The sequence below is a fragment of the Rhinatrema bivittatum genome, chromosome 5 (genome assembly GCF_901001135.1).
Source record: "Rhinatrema bivittatum chromosome 5, aRhiBiv1.1, whole genome shotgun sequence".
Classification (NCBI taxonomy): domain Eukaryota; kingdom Metazoa; phylum Chordata; class Amphibia; order Gymnophiona; family Rhinatrematidae; genus Rhinatrema; species Rhinatrema bivittatum.
In genome coordinates, this window is record NC_042619.1 from 16,641,960 (window position 1) to 16,662,525 (window position 20,566).

At 50.4% G+C, this 20,566-nt stretch overlaps 1 protein-coding gene across 2 annotated transcripts in view; it reads left to right on the plus strand.

Moving 5' to 3' along the window:
- The window catches only part of ATG16L2 (autophagy related 16 like 2), a 79,888-nt gene that overhangs the window by 49,312 nt on the left and 10,010 nt on the right, over nt 1–20,566 (plus strand). For both annotated transcript variants that reach the window (XM_029602061.1, XM_029602062.1), the window contains exons 12-15: nt 530–601; nt 5,691–5,811; nt 6,041–6,146; nt 6,947–7,096. In XM_029602061.1, coding sequence (XP_029457921.1) covers nt 530–601; nt 5,691–5,811; nt 6,041–6,146; nt 6,947–7,096 — 449 coding nt within the window. The remainder of the gene's footprint in view (nt 1–529; nt 602–5,690; nt 5,812–6,040; nt 6,147–6,946; nt 7,097–20,566) is intronic.

The following is a 20,566-nucleotide window of genomic DNA, read 5'->3' on the forward strand; positions in this document are numbered from 1 at the left end:
GCTGTGGCCCATTTAGGGGTAAATCATAATCTGGCACCCAGGGGCAAACTCTGCGGGAGCGTTTTACCTCTGGGATTTGCTCCCCTCGTTACTGAAGAAAAAGTACTCGGGCACTCTTGATTAAATTATTTCCCAATGAAAAATTACCCGTCGAGGTTTCTGCCCGGGTGATCGTTTGGCACAAAACTACGCGCGCAGGCTGGGATAATCAATCCTATTGGTGGTCTCTGCATCTCCGGGATCCGCTCTTATCCACGGAAGGGTCGGGCAGTATCTGAACCGTCCAATTCCGCGGCTGACGAGCCTTTTTTTTTTTTTTGCCTTCCTCGCGGATGTCGCAATTGGATTTTGCGGACTCTGCCTGCAGAGGCTGCGCGCTCCCCTCGGCCCGCGCGCGCCCGGCCTGTGCGTGCGTTTCATCCGGGGGTTGCTTTCCTCCTGCGCTGCAGAGAAGCTCTGAGGGGGGGGTCCTTTTACCTGCTTTGCTCTGAGCTCTCTCATGGTTTTTGTTTTGTGTGTTTTCTCGTAGGGGAATCGGATTTTAGCTGCGTCCTCCGACAAGGCAGCGCACCTGTGGAAATTGGACAGCAGCAAATGTAAAGTAAGTGGTGTGGCCCCTGTTTCTGCATCAGCGTGAGAGGAGCAGAGGGTGGGATCGGCAAGCATTGACGGCTTTGGGGTGCCCCTATAGTGACTCGGCCATGCTTCAAGAATCCTTTCCACCGTCAAAAAAAGATGTAGCAGAATTAGGAAAGTTACAGAAAGGGCGATCAAAATGATAAAGAGGATGGAGCGAGTCCCCTATGTACAAAGGCTAACGAGGTTAGGGCCGCTCAGCTTGGAGAAGAGACGGCTGAGGGGGGATATGATAGAGGTCTATAAAATAATGAGTGGAATGGACCGAGTAAATGTTAATCAGTTTTTTACTCTTTCAAAAAGTACAAAGACCAGGGGACACACAATGAAGTTATTAGGTGATACATTTAAGTGTATCACCTACATTTAAGAGGAAATATTTTTTTACTCAATGGAAAATTAAGCTCTGGAATTCATTGCCAGAGGATGTGATGAAAGCTATTAGTGTAGCTGCGTTTAAAAACAGTTTGGACAAGTTCCTGGAGGAAGAGTCCATAAAGCATTATTAAGGTGGAGGTGCAGGAATCCCACTCCTCATCCTTGGGATAAGCAGCTTGGACTCTGTCTCCCCCCTGGGATCCTGCCAGGGGCTTGTGACCTGGCTTGGCTACTGTTGGAAACAGGATACTGGGCTTGATGGACCCTTAGTCTGACCCAAATCTTATGTTATACTTGGTAAGAAGAAAGAGCTTCAGCTAAGAAAAAAATGACAAAGCAGCCTCAGGTCTTCAGCTGATCAGTAGGGTCTTCAGACTGGAGATGGGCCAATGAGCTTTGGATTTAATTAGTCGCCTTTCCAAATGTGAGTTCACGGTGAGTTATAAACGAGGTGTAGGAAGTGTTTCCCAGTCCCGGAGGGCTTACAGTCTGTTTACTAAAGGCATTCTCTCCCATTCTGTGTCTGAGGCCCGCATTCGTCCCTCAGGCAGTGATGACCTGATTTACTATTTACTAAAGGCATTCTCTCCATTCTGTGTCTGAGGCCCGCATTCGTCCCTCAGGCAGTGATGACCTGATTTACTATTTACTAAAGGCATTCTCTCCCATTCTGTGTCTGAGGCCCGCATTCGTACCTGAGGCAGTGATGACCTGATTTACTATTTACTAAAGGCATTCTCTCCCATTCTGTGTCTGAGGCCCGCATTCGTCCCTGAGGCAGTGATGACCTGATTTACTATTTACTAAAGGCATTCTCTCCCATTCTGTGTCTGAGGCCCGCATTCGTCCCTGAGGCAAGTGATGACCTGATTTACTATTTACTAAAGGCATTCTCTCCCATTCTGTGTCTGAGGCCCGCATTCGTCCCTGAGGCAGTGATGACCTGATTTACTATTTACTAAAGGCATTCTCTCCCATTCTGTGTCTGAGGCCCGCATTCGTCCCTGAGGCAGTGATGACCTGATTTACTATTTACTAAAGGCATTCTCTCCCATTCTGTGTCTGAGGCCCGCATTCGTACCTGAGGCAGTGATGACCTGATTTACTATTTACTAAAGGCATTCTCTCCCATTCTGTGTCTGAGGCCCGCATTCGTACCTGAGGCAGTGATGACCTGATTTACTATTTACTAAAGGCATTCTCTCCCATTCTGTGTCTGAGGCCCGCATTCGTCCCTGAGGCAGTGATGACCTGATTTACTATTTACTATCGGCATTCTCTCCCATTCTGTGTCTGAGGCCCGCATTCGTCCCTGAGGCAGTGATGACCTGATTTACTATTTACTAAAGGCATTCTCTCCCATTCTGTGTCTGAGGCCCGCATTCGTCCCTGAGGCAGTGATGACCTGATTTACTATTTACTAAAGGCATTCTCTCCCATTCTGTGTCTGAGGCCCGCATTCGTCCCTGAGGCAGTGATGACCTGATTTACTATTTACTAAAGGCATTCTCTCCCATTCTGTGTCTGAGGCCCGCATTCGTCCCTCAGGCAGTGATGACCTGATTTACTATTTACTAAAGGCATTCTCTCCCATTCTGTGTCTGAGGCCCGCATTCGTACCTGAGGCAGTGATGACCTGATTTACTATTTACTAAAGGCATTCTCTCCCATTCTGTGTCTGAGGCCCGCATTCGTACCTCAGGCAGTGATGACCTGATTTACTATTTACTAAAGGCATTCTCTCCCATTCTGTGTCTGAGGCCCGCATTCGTACCTGAGGCAGTGATGACCTGATTTACTATTTACTAAAGGCATTCTCTCCCATTCTGTGTCTGAGGCCCGCATTCGTACCTCAGGCAGTGATGACCTGATTTACTATTTACTAAAGGCATTCTCTCCCATTCTGTGTCTGAGGCCCGCATTCGTCCCTGAGGCAGTGATGACCTGATTTACTATTTACTAAAGGCATTCTCTCCCATTCTGTGTCTGAGGCCCGCATTCGTCCCTGAGGCAGTGATGACCTGATTTACTATTTACTAAAGGCATTCTCTCCCATTCTGTGTCTGAGGCCCGCATTCGTCCCTGAGGCAGTGATGACCTGATTTACTATTTACTAAAGGCATTCTCTCCCATTCTGTGTCTGAGGCCCGCATTCGTCCCTGAGGCAGTGATGACCTGATTTACTATTTACTAAAGGCATTCTCTCCCATTCTGTGTTCATGAGGCCCGCATTCGTCCCTGAGGCAGTGATGACCTGATTTACTATTTACTAAAGGCATTCTCTCCCATTCTGTGTTCATGAGGCCCGCATTCGTCCCTGAGGCAGTGATGACCTGATTTGCCCAAGGTCACGGGGAGCATTGGTGGCAGAAGGAAGGTTGAACCCTGGCTTCCCATTGCTGTAACCACTAAGCGGCTACTCCTTGCTTAAATCAGAGTCCCCGATGAATCGGGCCTTTACACCGGGAGGTTGTGGGCTCTAATCCTGGCCACGGCGTTTCCTTCTCCCCCTGTATAGTTAAGCAAAGGGTGGGACTCTGTTATGAGAGGTATAAGCACCGGGATAAAGGCCTTTCTGAGAAATACCACAAAATGTGAAGGTTGCCTTTCACATAGAAACATAGAAATGACGGCAGAAGAAGACCAAACGGCCCATCCAGTCTGCCCAGCAAGCTACGCACTTTATCCATTTTTTTATTTCCCTTTTTCTCTCTCCCACCTGTTACTATTGGCTTCCAGTACCCTCCAGCCCTAATTCCCCTCCACCCTACCACCAATCTAGAGAGCAGCTCCGTATCTGCATCCAAGTGACATCCAGCTCAATTAGGGGAAGCAACCGCTGTAACAAGCAGGCCACCCCCTTGCCCCATACTCTCACCCACCCCTGTTTTTATTTTTTTGTTTGTTTATTTATTTATTTATTTATTTTGGAGATAGCAGCCCTCCATCCTTCCGCTCCGTGAAGGTGGAACACCAACTACTGGCCACTGGCATCCCGCTCCGTGAATGCCTCTGACAATTAGATATCTGTTCGTGTCAGCAATGAGCGCAGTCCAGTTACTGTGTGTCAGCCAGTGAACAGAGGTGCGTCTTGTTTGTGGTGAGAGAGAGGCGAGAAAGGTCTGGAAGGGAGGAAACAACCCCCAACCATACAACAGGCCCACACTGGTCAACTAGTAGTTTGGCAGAAGAGGACTCCGTTGGCCACTAATCTTTATGTATATTTCAACACAATCATTAGCACCCTGCCTCATAAAACTTTTAAAGGCAGGAAGGCAAGAGCCAGTTACAGCCATAAAGGACACCTAAATTACCTCCGCAGTATTAATTTGAGAGGCTAAATCTTTCCCTTCCCCTTCCGCTGTCCCCGGGTCGTAACCTGAAATAAGTCTGAGGTCTCAGTCCACCTTGCTGACTTTGAGTAACCGGTACTGAGTATGTTAACGAATGGAAAATGATTCGGTGAGTTGAGCTGTCATTTTCTCTCTGCCCATAGTGACGGCATTATTCCTTCTCCTCTCCAGAAGCTTTCTTGCTGTCCTCATTGTCCTCTAGAAAAATACCACCCAGTTAATTGTGACCTCTCAGCCATGTTTCACTATGACGGGAATTTCGTTCCCTAGAACGGTTTCCGTCCTGTCATGGAGGCACAGTCTGGGAGTTTTCAGGATAACCACAATGAATATGGATGAGATGGATTTCCATACCGAGGAGAACCCAGAATATGCAAATCTAGCTCATGCATATTTATTGTGGCTATTCTGAAAACCTGACTTCCGGGCCGATACAGTAAAATCGCGGGAGAGCGGGCGAGCCCTCCCGGCGCGCACACAGGCCACTCTCCTGCGCGTGCGATACAGTATTTTAATTTATTAAAATTAGGGCCGGCGGTAAAAGGAGGCGCTAGGGACACTAGTGCGTCCCTAGCGCCTCTTTTCGGACAGGCGTGGTGGCTGTCAGCGGGTTTGACAGCTGACGCTCAATTTTGCTGGCATCGGTTCTCGAGCCGCTGACAGCCACGGGTTCAGAAACCGGACGCCGGCAAAATTGAGCGTCCGGTTTTCGACCCGCGAGCCACGGGCCTATTTCAAAAAATTTTTTCTATTTTTTCTACTTTTTTTTAACTTTCGGGACCTCTGATTTAATATCGCCATGATATTAAGTCTGAGGGTGCACAGAAAAGCAGTTTTTACTGCTTTTCTGTGCACTTTCCCGGTGCCCGGAGAAATTAGTGCCTACCTTTGGGTAGGTGCTAATTTCTGAAAATAAAATGTGGGGCTTGGCTGCACATTTTACTTTCTGTATCGCGCAGGAATACCTAATAGGGCCATCAACATGCATTTGCATGTTGCGGGCACTATTAGGTTTTGGGGGGGTTGGACACGTGTTTTGGACGCACTATTACCCCTTACTGAATAAGGGGTAAAGCTAGCGCGTCCAAAACACGCGTCCAGTCGCGGGTTAACAGTGCGTTCCACCGGAGCGCACTGTACTGTATCGGCCTGTTGGTTAGCTGTGCCTCCAGAACAGGCTCGAGAACCCTTGCCTTAGAAGAATGGTTTTGCTGCATTGGAAAGGTACATGGATCCTTGGAAGATTCTCCAAATCAAGGGAGTTGCTGTAATAGGCTCCTAGTCTATCAAGATGATTTATCGAGCATTTTGGTTGCCTTCTAGGACACTCTTACAGGACACGGTGACAAAGTGACGGCAGCAAAATTCAAGTCAGTAGTCCACCAAGCAGTGACCGGCAGCATGGACCGGACAGTGAAGGAGTGGGATCTGCACAAGGGAGCTTGTAAGCAGTTTTTTTTTTACCTGTAGAGACTGTAGTTCAGAGTTTTACTGATTCTATGGGTCCTGGATAAAGCTGGCTATGATAGCATAAGAATAACCCATGGATGATGACGTACACAACCTTTTGATACCATGCAGGTTCTTTTTTTTTGTCTCATCTGAAGGATGGGATTGGTGCAATCTCAAAAGAATAATTTCGATGTCTCATTTCATATTGCTTGGATACTCAGGTCTAAGGTCTATCAACGTGCCTTCCTTCTGCACCGACGTGGTCTGTTCAGACTACTATATCATCAGCGGCCACCACGACAAGAAGATCCGCTTTTGGGACAGCAGGTAGGATCCTCTTGTTATGAGGATATCACTATGGGAGGTGCTCATGGTCTGCCAAGGGCTCGGAAACCTTTGGGATAGCTTGTGATGGATCCTGGGAACCAGCATCTTCAGAACCCTCACTGCACGTTTATGCTGGAGCTCCCAGCATGCTTAGTGTCTGAGAGACCGTCTCGTTTATCTGTACTGAGCCAAAAGTCCCAGCACAGTATTAAGGGGCACTCCTCCCTCTGTGCTAGCAGTGATCCAGCATCCCAGTACAGTGCTAGGGGCCGGGTACTTTTCCCTCTGATCTAGTAGTGGCCTCGTGTGCTGGCATGTTTTCCTCTGAGCCGGTACTAATCTGGTGTCCTCCCACAATGCTGAGGAGAGTGTTATCTTTTTGAATGAATGATAACGTTAAACTAAGATCACATCTGCTCTGTGGACATGATTATAGGTTCACAGAAAACAGACGTTAATCCCAGTTTGATAGCAAAATTCTAACCTGCCAGCTGAACAGTCTGGCACTTAACAGAATGCCCCCATTGATAGAATATAATTAGCAATAGAAAATACATTCTACATTTGTCTAATGTACATGACACCATTTTTTTCAAAGTTAAAAGAACTGCATTTTGGATATAAAGATCAAATATAGCCGTGGAGACCATCCTTCTGCTAGAGGCAGTACATCCCATTGTACTGTATGATGTATTATTGTATGGTGTGTACATCAATAAATGTCAATTAAAAAAAAAAAAGAACATGGAAAACCATCTGGTCCAGGGGGGTAACCAGCGGGCTGTGTGCTTGGATTGCAGGGTGACGAGGTGTACGGAGGAGGTCCCCGTGCAGGGCAAGGTCACATCGCTCAGCATCAACCAGGAGCAGACGCAGCTGCTCAGCTGTTCCCGGGACGACACCCTGAAAGTGATCGATCTGCGCATGAATAACATCCGGCAGGTCTTCAGGTCTGTCTGTCTCATTCATGGACTATAATAACGATGAACACGAAGGGGGCTCTGTCCGCCGATCGGTTACAAATGCACTCATTCGGAGAACCTTCCCACAGCCGCCTCAGGGATGGGACCCTAAACTTGCATTCTGAAGGGAGGGGAGAGGAGGCTGTGAGACGAGTGCTGAGCATTTTTCAGTAGGAAGGAAGCTTAAGGAGGGCAGACTCAAGGGTAACACGGGAAGGATCTGTCTTTATTTTATTTTATATGTTTACTTTAATGAATTTTAAATGTCAAACAATACTTGTAGAGAAAAAGCGACCATTACAGAAAACAAAACAAGAAGAAATAAGAACTGAGTGGAACTGCCCCTCCATATTATTTATTTATTTTTAATTTTTATATACCGATGTTCCTGTAAAGAATACATATCGCACCGGTTTACAAGGAACTGAACAGTCGCCTCCAGGGCGGAAATACATTAACACAAGTATACAGGAAAACTATTAAAGAGAACTTTCATAAACTCAATTAAATGTAACTGGGAACCATAAATCAGGAACATATGTACAGAGGTAGGTATATCGTCTGTCGCTTCACCAGATTTTAGCTCTCAGGGAAAGCTTGAGTGAATAGCCAAGTCTTTAGCTTCTTTTGAATGTCGGAAGGCATGGTTCTTGGCGGAGGTCCGGTGGGAGCAGGTTCCAAAGATGGGGACCTGCAGTGGACAGGGCTCGTTTCCTCAATGAGGTTTTTGTTGGCTGGGTGTGAAGCATGTTCTGGTATGCACTTCTGATTGGTCTATTGAGACGTGTTGCTGTAGTTGGAAGGATAGGTTTGAGGGGGGAGATGTTGTGAAGAGCCTTGTGAATCATCATGAGGGATTTAAATTGTATCCTAAACTTTATAGGCAGCCAGTGAAGATTTTGGAGGATAGGGGTGATGTGATCCCATTTTTTGGTGTTAGTGAGAATTCTGGCTGTCGCGTTCTGGACCATCTGAAGTGGTTTGATGGTGTTGGCTGGCAGGCCCAGGAGGAGTGAGTTGCAATAGTCCAGTTTAGGGAGGATGATAGATTGTAGTACCAAGCGGAAGTCTCGGAAGTGTAGAAGAGGTTTTAATTTTTTTAAGACTTGCAATTTGAAGAAGCAGTCTTTGGTAGTATTGTTTATGAACTTGGTGAAGTTGAGTTGGTTGTCCAGAAGTACACCAAGATCTCTTACTTGTGGCGTGTGGTCGATTGATGTGAAGGAGAGTTGGGTGGAACTAGTTGGGTTGAATAGAGAGCACTTGTCTGGAGCTATTATGAGGATTTCAGTTTTGCTAGTATTTAGCACGAGGTTGAGGCTTGTTAGCATGTTTTTGATTGCCGAAAGGCAGCTGTTCCAGTAAGACCACGTTTTGTGGAGGGATTCCATTATCGGGATGAGGATCTGAATGTCATCTGCGTATAGGAAGTGTGTTAGCTTGAGGTTAGATAGTAGATGGCAGAGTGGAAGGAGATAAATATTGAATAGTGTAGGTGAAAGGGATGATCCTTGAGGTACCCCCAGCTTTGATCTGATAGGGAGTGATTCTTTGTTGTTAATCCTAACCTTGTATTGCCTGTTTTCAAGGAAAGATTTGAACCAGTTGAGCGCTGAACCTGTTATACCAATATCTGCTAGACGCTGAATGAGGCAGGAATGGTTCACAGTGTCGAACTCTGAGGAGAGGTCCAGTAAGACGAGAAGGAAAGGTTGACCATTTTCCAGGTTGATGAGGATGTTATCAGAAAGCAAGGCTAGTAGAGATTCAGTGTTCAGTGACTTTCGAAATCCGAATTGATTGGAGGTTAGAATGTCATTCTCTTCTAGGAATTCGGATAGTTGTCTGTTTACTACCTTCTCCATGATTTTTGCAATCATTGGGAGGTTGGCAATTGTATACATCATATTATTATCATATTGTATTGTATATACAATATGTATTATACAATATAATAATTGTATAATACAATAATTGTATAATACAATATAATAATAATACAATATTATCATATTGTATTGTATAATCATATTACAATGATTGCTTACAAAAGACTGAAAATTTGAGGGGGGGTGGCAATAGAAATTCAGAGAGAAAAGTTGAACCCATCTCCCTAATCTAAAATTAGAGCTAAGCAGTATCCCAAGCAATCACCAACACCCACCCCCAATATCACATCACGAAGAGGAGCGCTACCCCTCCTGGAATCCGTAAGGAAACGTAACTGAGAGGGCTCCGAAAGGCCGCGTTTCGCATTTACCAGCAAAACGCAGAAAGAAACCTGCCCCCAAGGCCGTGACCTCTCGTCACGTAGATGAGACTTTCTTTCTGCGCTTCTGTGTGAACCTTCACAGGTCCAGGGAAATCCAGAGTTTGTGGCCCATGAAGAAAGGCTGAGCATGCCAAAGATAAAGATGCGAGACCAAGTCTCAATCTTGTGAGAACGTCAAAGTCACAAATAAAGCAGCCCCATGTGCCTCATTCACCACTGTCAATTCCAGTGTCGGGGGACATCCAAGTTAAAAATCCTCTTTAGTCTCTGTCTGTCTCTCTAGCAGGAAGAAAAATGGCATTAACACTGGTGAGGTATTAAGCACCGACACTTGTAGGACTTCAATAATCCAGCTGGGATTCAATGCCAAGAAGTGCAGAGTCCATGCAACTGGGGTGCAGCAATCCAAAAGAGCTGAATGTGAGGGGGGTGGAAGACTGATGTGCACGGAGCAAGAGAGGGGCCTTGCTGTTGTAGTGTCTGGGGATCTGAAGGCGGCGAAGCAATGTGACAAGGCGATAGCTAAAGCCAGAAGATTGCTGGGCTGCACAGAGAGAGGAATAACCAGAGAGAAAAAGGTGGTGATGCCCCTGTACAGGTCCTTAGTGAGGCCTCTCCTGGAGTACTGTGCTCAGTACTGGTGCCCGTATCTCAAAAAGGGAGAGAGACAGGATGGAGGCGGTCCAGAGAAGGGCGACCAAAATAGCGTGGGGCCCTTATGAGAAGACTTATGAGTAGAGGCTGAAGGATCTGAATATGTACAACCTGGAGGAGAGGAGGTGCAGGGGAGATAGGGATGCAGAGCTTCAGATACCTGAAAGGTTTTAATGATGCACAAATGTCAAACTTTTTCCGTTGGAAAGAAATCAGTAGAACTAAGGGTCACGAAATGAAACTCCAGCAGGAACAACTCCGAACCGATATTGAGCAATATTTCTTCCTGGAGAGGCTGGTAGATGCCTGGAATGCCCTTCTGGAGGAGTTGATGAAGATGAGAATAGTTAAGGAACTCAAAAGGGCATGGGACAAACACTGTGGATCCTTAAAGAAAGGGATTGTGTAACAGTTCTTCATGGGGATAACCCTGCATGGAGCGGCAGTTACTACCCTTAACAGAAACATGGAGTAACCTGCACGGAGCAGCAGTTACTACCCTTAACAGAAACATGGGGGTAACCTGCACGGGAGCGGCAGTTACTACCCTTAACAGAAACATGGGGGTAACCTGCACGGGAGCGGCAGTTACTACCCTTAACAGAAACATGGGGGTAACCTGCACGGGAGCGGCAGTTACTACCATTAACAGAAACATGGGGGTAACCTGCACGGGAGCGGCAGTTACTACCCTTAACAGAAACATGGGGTAACCTGCACGGAGCAGCAGTTACTACACTTATCAGAAGGTATGGGGTAACCTGCATGGAGCGGCAGTTAATATCCTTATCAGAAGGCATGGGGGTTACCTGCACAGAATGGCAATTATTACTCTTAACGCATAGGGGTAACCTGCATGGAGTGGCAGTTACTATCCTTATCAGAAGGCATGGGGGTTACCTGCACAGAATGGCAATTATTACTCTTAACGCATAGGGGTAACCTGCATGGAGTGGCAGTTACTATCCTTATCAGAAGGCATGGGGGTAACCTGCAGGGAGTGGCAGTTACTACCCTTAACAGAAACATGGGCGTAACCTGCATGGAGTGGCAGTTACTATCCTTATCAGAAGGCATGGGGGTAACCTGCACGGAGCGGCAGTTACTATCCTTATCAGAAGGCATGGGGGTAACCTGCACGGAGCGGCAGTTACTATCCTTATCAGAAGGCATGGGGGGTAACCTGCACGGAGCGGCAGTTACTATCCTTATCAGAAGGCATGGGGGTAACTGCATGGAGCGGCAGTTACTACCCTTATCAGAAGGCATGGGGGTAACCTGCACGGAGCGGCAGTTACTACCCTTATCAGAAGGCATGGGGGTAACCTGCACGGGAGCGGCAGTTACTATCCTTATCAGAAGGCATGGGGGTAACCTGCACGGAGCGGCAGTTACTGTCCTTAACAGAACGCATGGGATAACCTAAACAGCAACAGTTACTACCATAAGCAAATTGCTGGGCAGACTGGGTGGACCATTTGGTCTTTGTCTGCCATCATTACTATATTACTGCGTACTGTCTGTTACAATGGAAGTCATCAATGGTACCACAGGAAAATTGAATACACCCAAATGTAAATGCCTCATTGTATTTTTAAGCTCTCAATTCTACGATGGATTACCATCTTGCATACACTAAAGTTGATTGCACCAAAGATAGCTTCTCAGTAGATCTTTCCAAATTTTCTGTCTTCTCCATCTGGGCCGACAAAGAGCCTTCGAGTCTGTATCCGGCTATAAATGTTAATAGTGATTGCAATCAAAGAGGAAATACAGGAATGAAAGAACAGTCCGTATACTACCAAGCGAGCAACCTGCGACCTTAGAAGCAGTGGACCCAGCCATCGATTAAACAGGAGTGGATTGAGGGAACTCCGTCAGCGACCTCTGTTGCAACTGAGGAGTTCTCCGGTTGAGTAGGGGAATCCATCCCTGTCTTCCCACACCCCCACCAGAAGCTTTCCCTTCTGCTTGACTGATGCCTGCAAAAGAACATAGTCACGTGGTAATGACGGCAGAAAAGGACCAAATGGTCCATCCAGTCCAGCCAGCCAGCTTTCTAGGGTAGAATCTGCCGTGCGGGTCACCCAATGTTTCTCTTAAGGGTAGCATCTGCCGCTCCATGCACTTACCCCCAAGCCTCATGGTAAGGGTAATAATATGAACGATCAAAACCAAGAGGCTGCCAAACCCATGAAAAATTACTGCTAGCAACACTTTTACTGAGTGAGAGGAGCCTTCTTGAAAATTCAGACCGTGCTGCTTGACGTGCTTTGCTTTTGGCTGTAGACAGAGTCCTGCGCTTTCTCTCCAGTGCCCTGGAGCGTAAAAGTCTGGGCCCGTTTTCCCTTCCCTCCCTCCCCCCCATCAAAGCAGAGTGCGATGCTGCAGTCGTCAAAAGCATCAAGGCTTATTGGTTAAGGGTAGTAACCGCCGCACCAGCAAGTTACCCCCATGCACTCTCTCCTCCAGTTCCATCCTTTCACATTTGGGGATGTTTATCCCATGCCCCTTTGAAATCTTTCACTGTTTTCGTCTTCACCACCTCCTCCAGAAGGACATTCCAGGCATCCACCACCCTCTCCATGAAGAAATGTTTCCTGATGTTGGTTCTGAGTCGTCCTCCCTGGAGTTTCATTTCATGACCCCTAGTTCTACTGATTTCTTTCCAACAGAAAAGGTTCAAAGTTTGTGCGTCATTAAAACCTCTCAGGTATCTGAAGGTCTGTATCCTATCTCCCCTGCACCTCCTCTCTTCCAGGCTGTACATATTCAGATCCTTCAGCCTCTCCTCATAGGTCTTCCGATTCTGACTCCACACTATTTTGGTCGCCCTTCTCTGGCCCGTCTCCATCCTGTCTCTCTCCCTTTTGAGATACGGGCACCAGTACTGAACGCAGTACAACAGAGAGAACTCACCAAGGACCTGTACAAGGGCATCATCACAAAGAAATAAACTCTTCACAGAGCAAGAGATGCTCACAAAGCATCTGCTCCACTTACCTTCTTGCCCCCCCTCATATCATAGAAAATATTTCTTCACAGAGAGGGTTGTGGAGTTGTGAAATGGCCTAACGAAGGTGGCAGAAACTAAAACCATAAGAGAATTTAAAAAAAAAAAAGCCTGGGATAAGTACAGAGGATCCTTAGCTGTGGGGAAGGGAGGGGTAAATCCTGGGATAAGCACAGAGGATCCTTAGCTGTGGGGGAGTGAGGGGTAAAGCCTGGGATAAGCACAGAGGATCCTTAGCTGTGAGGGAGTGAGGGGTAAAGCCTGGGATAAGCACAGAGGATCCTTAGCTGTGAGGGAGTGAGGGGTAAAGCCTGGGATAAGCACAGAGGATCCTTAGCTGTGGGGGAGTGAGGGGTAAAGCCTGGGATAAGCACAGAGGATCCTTAGCTGTGAGGAAGTGAGGGGTAAAGCCTGGGATAAGCACAGAGGATCCTTAGCTGTGAGGGAGTGAGGGGTAAAGCCTGGGATAAGCACAGAGGATCCTTAGCTGTGGGGGAGTGAGGGGTAAAGCCTGGGATAAGCACAGAGGATCCTTAGCTGTGGGGGAGTGAGGGGTAGAGCCTGGGATAAGCACAGAGGATCCTTAGCTGTGGGGCAGTGAGGGGTAAAGCCTGGGATAAGCACAGAGGATCCTTAGCTGGGGGGGGAGTGAGGGGTAAAGCCTGGGATAAGCACAGAGGATCCTTAGCTATGAGGAAGTGAGGGGTAAAGCCTGGGATAAGCACAGAGGATCCTTAGCTGTGGGGGGAGTGAGGGGTAAAGCCTGGGATAAGCACAGAGGATCCTTAGCTGTGAGGGAGTGAGGGGTAAAGCCTGGGATAAGCACAGAGGATCCTTAGCTGTGGAGGAGTGAGGGGTAAAGCCTGGGATAAGCACAGCGGATCCTTAGCTGTGGGGGAGGGAGGGGTAAAGCCTGGGATAAGCACAGAGGATCCTTAGCTGTGGGGGAGGGAGGGGTAAAGCCTGGGATAACCACAGAGGATCCTTAGCTGTGGGGGAGGGAGGGGTAAAACCTGGGATAAGCACAGAGGATCCTTAGCTGTGGGGGAGTGAGGGGTAAAGCCTGGGATAACCACAGAGGATCCTTAGCTGTGGAGGAGTGAGGGGTAAAGCCTGGGATAAGCACAGGAGCTGAGCCATTTATGTATTTTTCACCAGAAAAATATTTTTGGTTTTTTTTTTTTAATGTTTTTCTCGGTTGCATAAGCCATGGAGCAGCTGTCAGACCTGGAAATTGAATCTTGGTCCCCTGCGGTGATGTTCTCAGTATGCAGCTGAATAGTGGTTTTAATCAGTCAGACCCGGAGCCTGAAGTCACAGAGAGGCAGCACAAAGATTTTCTTCTTGTAATGTACAGGCACTTTCCAGATTCATAACAATACCATTTGGTCTGTTTCGTGACTGCTTTGCTTCCTTTCCTGGTCTTAATTCTAGATCAACCTTTGCTTTTATCCTGGCATACTTGATTGCATTTTTATAAAAGGCATGCACTGTTTATCCCTGCTTTTAAAAATCTCTTTGCCAGAGTTCACTCTTCAGCTGTCTGTGCTGTATTCATGCTTTACATTTATCAGTGTGACACCTGCATGGGGCTCTGATAATCTGCACTTCAGCTGTCCATGCTATATTCATGCTTCATATATATCAGCGTTGTACTTTGAGGGGCTCTGATGAAGATGTGCTCTTCAGCTGTCCGTGCTGTATTCATGCTTTACCTGTATCAGTGCGAGACCTGGATAGGGCTCTGTTGAAGATCTGTTCAGCTGTCTGTGCTGTATTCATGCTTTACCTGTATCAGTGTGATGCCTGCATGGGGCTCTGTTGAAGATCTGTTCAGCTGTCCGTGCTGTATTCATGCTTCACGTGCATCAGTGTGATGCCTGCCCGGGGCTCTGATAAGGGCACAGCAGTGCCGCTAGTTCAGCTGAAATCATGACAGACATTGGCACACTAAGAAGGACCTTCCAAAGCTGTGAACCCGAGTATCTCCTCGGCAGGGAAACACAAAGCCAGGAAATGCCAGGGATCTTGAATTCATGTGACTGCTCGATCCAGCGGGTCCTGTGTTGTGATGTGTTCTGATCCCCCCCCACCTCCCTCTCCCCGAGCGACTCGCTGTCTCCTTTCTTCCAGCCCCCGCCCTGCTTTGTTCTCTTTCATCGTATTTCTGATGCAGGGGTCGGAGAGTTCAGCCTCTCAAAGGACGTCTGCGCACAGCCTGTACCGCTTTCCCTGTAAAAGCTACGGCAGCGCAGCAGAGTTAGCCAAGGACTCTGCCGGCAAAGTAGCCAGAGCGCAGGGTTTCACCCCCGGCATTCCAGCGCCCCACTCCGGCCCGGGTTTTTTTTTTTTAGAAGAACCAGACTGCGCCAGTGTAACCGCGGATCTCTGGCCGGACGTTTGCCGACATTAACTGGTGGGATGGGTCTGAAAGCTGGGGACCTGCCCGTGTCCCGTCAGGGAACAGAGTGGTGTCATTCTTTTATTCCAGCCGAGTCCTAGGGGGGACGCCCCACAGCCGGGTCCGGCTTCCAGGATATCCACCCTGCCATGTGCACGCGCCGCCTCCATTGTATGCAGATCTATGAAAGCACAGCCGGGTCCGGTTTCCAGGATATCCACCCTGCCATGTGCACGCGCCGCCTCCATTGTATGCAGATCTATTAAAGCCCAGCCGGGTCCGGTTTCCAGGATATCCACCCTGCCATGTGCACGCGCCGCCTCCATTGTATGCAGATCTATGAAAGCCCAGCCGGGTCCGGTTTCCAGGATATCCACCCTGCCATGTGCACGCGCCGCCTCCATTGTATGCAGATCTATGAAAGCACAGCCGGGTCCGGTTTCCAGGATATCCACCCTGCCATGTGCACGCGCCGCCTCCATTGTATGCAGATCTATGAAAGCCCAGCCGGGTCCGGTTTCCAGGATATCCACCCTGCCATGTGCACGCGCCGCCTCCATTGTATGCAGATCTATGAAAGCCCAGCCGGGTCCGGTTTCCAGGATATCCACCCTGCCATGTGCACGCGCCGCCTCCATTGTATGCAGATCTATGAAAGCACAGCCGGGTCCGGTTTCCAGGATATCCACCCTGCGTGTGCACGCGCCGCCTCCATTGTATGCAGATCTATGAAAGCCCAGCCGGGTCCGGTTTCCAGGATATCCACCCTGCCATGTGCACGCGCCGCCTCCATTGTATGCAGATCTATGAAAGCCCAGCCGGGTCCGGTTTCCAGGATATCCACCCTGCGTGTGCACGCGCCGCCTCCATTGTATGCAGATCTATGAAAGCCCAGCCGGGTCCGGTTTCCAGGATATCCACCCTGCCATGTGCACGCGCCGCCTCCATTGTATGCAGATCTATGAAAGCACAGCCGGGTCCGGTTTCCAGGATATCCACCCTGCCATGTGCACGCGCCGCCTCCATTGTATGCAGATCTATGAAAGCCCAGCCGGGTCCGGTTTCCAGGATATCCACCCTGCCATGTGCACGCGCCGCCTCCATTGTATGCAGATCTATGAAAGCCCAGCCGGGTCCGGTTTCCAGGATATCCACCCTGCCATGTGCACGCGCCGCCTCCATTGTATGCAGATCTATGAAAGCCCAGCCGGGTCCGGTTTCCAGGATATCCACCCTGCCATGTGCACGCGCCGCCTCCATTGTATGCAGATCTATGAAAGCCCAGCCGGGTCCGGTTTCCAGGATATCCACCCTGCATGTGCACGCGCCGCCTCCATTGTATGCAGATCTATGAAAGCACAGCCGGGTCCGGTTTCCAGGATATCCACCCTGCCATGTGCACGCGCCGCCTCCATTGTATGCAGATCTATGAAAGCCCAGCCGGGTCCGGTTTCCAGGATATCCACCCTGCCATGTGCACGCGCCGCCTCCATTGTATGCAGATCTATGAAAGCACAGCCGGGTCCGGTTTCCAGGATATCCACCCTGCCATGTGCACGCGCCGCCTCCATTGTATGCAGATCTATGAAAGCCCAGCCGGGTCCGGTTTCCAGGATATCCACCCTGCCATGTGCACGCGCCGCCTCCATTGTATGCAGATCTATGAAAGCCCAGCCGGGTCCGGTTTCCAGGATATCCACCCTGCCATGTGCACGCGCCGCCTCCATTGTATGCAGATCTATGAAAGCACAGCCGGGTCCGGTTTCCAGGATATCCACCCTGCGTGTGCACGCGCCGCCTCCATTGTATGCAGATCTATGAAAGCCCAGCCGGGTCCGGTTTCCAGGATATCCACCCTGCCATGTGCACGCGCCGCCTCCATTGTATGCAGATCTATGAAAGCCCAGCCGGGTCCGGTTTCCAGGATATCCACCCTGCGTGTGCACGCGCCGCCTCCATTGTATGCAGATCTATGAAAGCCCAGCCGGGTCCGGTTTCCAGGATATCCACCCTGCCATGTGCACGCGCCGCCTCCATTGTATGCAGATCTATGAAAGCACAGCCGGGTCCGGTTTCCAGGATATCCACCCTGCCATGTGCACGCGCCGCCTCCATTGTATGCAGATCTATGAAAGCCCAGCCGGGTCCGGTTTCCAGGATATCCACCCTGCCATGTGCACGCGCCGCCTCCATTGTATGCAGATCTATGAAAGCCCAGCCGGGTCCGGTTTCCAGGATATCCACCCTGCCATGTGCACGCGCCGCCTCCATTGTATGCAGATCTATGAAAGCCCAGCCGGGTCCGGTTTCCAGGATATCCACCCTGCCATGTGCACGCGCCGCCTCCATTGTATGCAGATCTATGAAAGCCCAGCCGGGTCCGGTTTCCAGGATATCCACCCTGCGTGTGCACGCGCCGCCTCCATTGTATGCAGATCTATGAAAGCACAGCCGGGTCCGGTTTCCAGGATATCCACCCTGCCATGTGCACGCGCCGCCTCCATTGTATGCAGATCTATGAAAGCACAGCCGGGTCCGGTTTCCAGGATATCCACCCTGCGTGTGCACGCGCCGCCTCCATTGTATGCAGATCTATGAAAGCCCAGCCGGGTCCGGCTTCCAGGATATCCACCCTGCGTGTGCACGCGCCGCCTCCATTGTATGCAGATCTATGAAAGCCCAGCCGGGTCCGGCTTCCAGGATATCCACCCTGCGTGTGCACGCGCCGCCTCCATTGTATGCAGATCTATGAAAGCCCAGCCGGGTTGTGGCCCTCCAGGACCGAGTTTGGGGGGCCCCTGATGTAGACCCAGTCCTCGGGCGTGCCCGAGCCAGCCTTGCCTTTCGGGATCTGCACCATGAGCGCGCCTGAGGTGGATTTTACATATAAGGGGCCTCCAGTGTGTATAAACTGCTCTCGTGCGTTCTCACCGTGGGGGGGGGGGCCCCCCGGAACCCAGACCCCAGACTGGCTCGGCTGCTCCCGAGGACGGGGAAGGGTAAATCTGGTACCTCCTGTGGGTGCTTGCAGGGGCCCCCCCAGCTCCTTTTGCACCCATGGGACCTGCAAGCTCACTTTTTCAAAGGGGAACATGCCCGCAGGCAAACATACGCACTATGGGTACAAAATACCCAGACGCGGCACCTGCACCGAAGCGAAACAGTCACTGTGCGTGCTTTCCCTCCCCCAGCCACGTTTTTATGCGGGTAATAGTGCACGTGCTGTAAAACGGGGAGTGCACGCTTTCACCAGCATGCTCTACGGGGCAGGGGCAGTTTTTAAACAGCGTTTTTATGTGTGTAAATGTTTTTACCCCTGTAAAACCCTTTGACTATTACCCTTGAACGTCTCCCTTGGATGATATCTCAGCAGCATGGGGATCCCCTCCCCAGGCGCCGGGCAGAGTGCTTCGTTTCTAAGATCGTGGGGGGTGGGCAGAGCCCAGCATGACGTAGCTTACAGCCCAACCCAGTCACCGCACACATTCGGACCCTTGGCGCTGTGCCGGGTCGCACCCGAAGGAGGAACCTGCGCGGGAGGGAGAGCTCGGATACAGCAGCCCGGAATACTTTCCATGTTGCGCCAATAAAAGCTATTGCAGCCTGCAAACTTGGCTGTAAGCGAATTGCATTTCCAAAGTCAAGTGCATCTCAGCTCGGCGGATGGGCGCACTCACCTGCCACAGAGCCTGGGTGTGCGGTTTTGACTTCTGAGGTTCTACGCTTGGGACGCCAAAAACGTCTCAAGGTCCCTGCAGTGCCGTTGCACAGGCTGCTCTGCAGTAAGGGCATGCAGTGGGTAGGCACAGGCTGCTCTGCAGTAAGGGCATGCAGTGGGTAGGCACAGGCTGCTCTGCAGTGAGGGCATGCAGTGGGTAGGCACAGGCTGCTCTGCAGTGAGGGCATGCAGTGGGTAGGCACAGGCTGCTCTGCAGTAAGGGCATGCAGTGGGTAGGCACAGGCTGCTCTGCAGTAAGGGCATGCAGTGGGTAGGCACAGGCTGCTCTGCAGTAAGGGCATGCAGTGGGTAGGCACAGGCTGCTCTGCAGTAAGGGCATGCAGTGGGTAGGCACAGGCTGCTCTGCAGTAAGGGCATGCAGTGGGTAGGCACAGGCTGCTCTGCAGTAAGGGCATGCAGTGCCGTTGCACAGGCTGCTCTGCAGTAAGGGCATGCAGTGGGTAGGCACAGGCTGCTCTGCAGTAAGGGCATGCAGTGGGTAGGCACAGGCTGCTCTGCAGTAAGGGCATGCAGTGGGTAGGCACAGGCTGCTCTGCAGTAAGGGCATGCAGTGGGTAGGCACAGGCTGCTCTGCAGTAAGGGCATGCAGTGCCGTTGCACAGGCTGCTCTGCAGTAAGGGCATGCAGTGGGTAGGCACAGGCTGCTCTGCAGTAAGGGCATGCAGTGGGTAGGCACAGGCTGCTCTGCAGTGAGGGCATGCAGTGGGTAGGCACAGGCTGCTCTGCAGTAAGGGCATGCAGTGGGTAGGCACAGGCTGCTCTGCAGTAAGGGCATGCAGTGGGTAGGCACAGGCTGCTCTGCAGTGAGGGCATGCAGTGGGTAGGCACAGGCTGCTCTGCAGTAAGGGCATGCAGTGGGTAGGCACAGGCTGCTCTGCAGTAAGGGCATGCAGTGCCGTTGCACAGGCTGCTCTGCAGTAAGGGCATGCAGTGCCGTTGCACAGGCTGCTCTGCAGTAAGGGCATGCAGTGGGTAGGCACAGGCTGCTCTGCAGTAAGGGTATGCAGTGGGTAGGCACAGGCTGCTCTGCAGTAAGGGCATGCAGTGGGTAGGCACAGGCTGCTCTGCAGTAAGGGCATGCAGTGGGTAGGCACAGGCTGCTCTGCAGTAAGGGCATGCAGTGGGTAGGCACAGGCTGCTCTGCAGTAAGGGCATGCAGTGGGTAGGCACAGGCTGCTCTGCAGTAAGGGCATGCAGTGCCGTTGCACAGGCTGCTCTGCAGTAAGGGCATGCAGTGGGTAGGCACAGGCTGCTCTGCAGTAAGGGCATGCAGTGGGTAGGCACAGGCTGCTCTGCAGTAAGGGCATGCAGTGGGTAGGCACAGGCTGCTCTGCAGTAAGGGCATGCAGTGGGTAGGCACAGGCTGCTCTGCAGTAAGG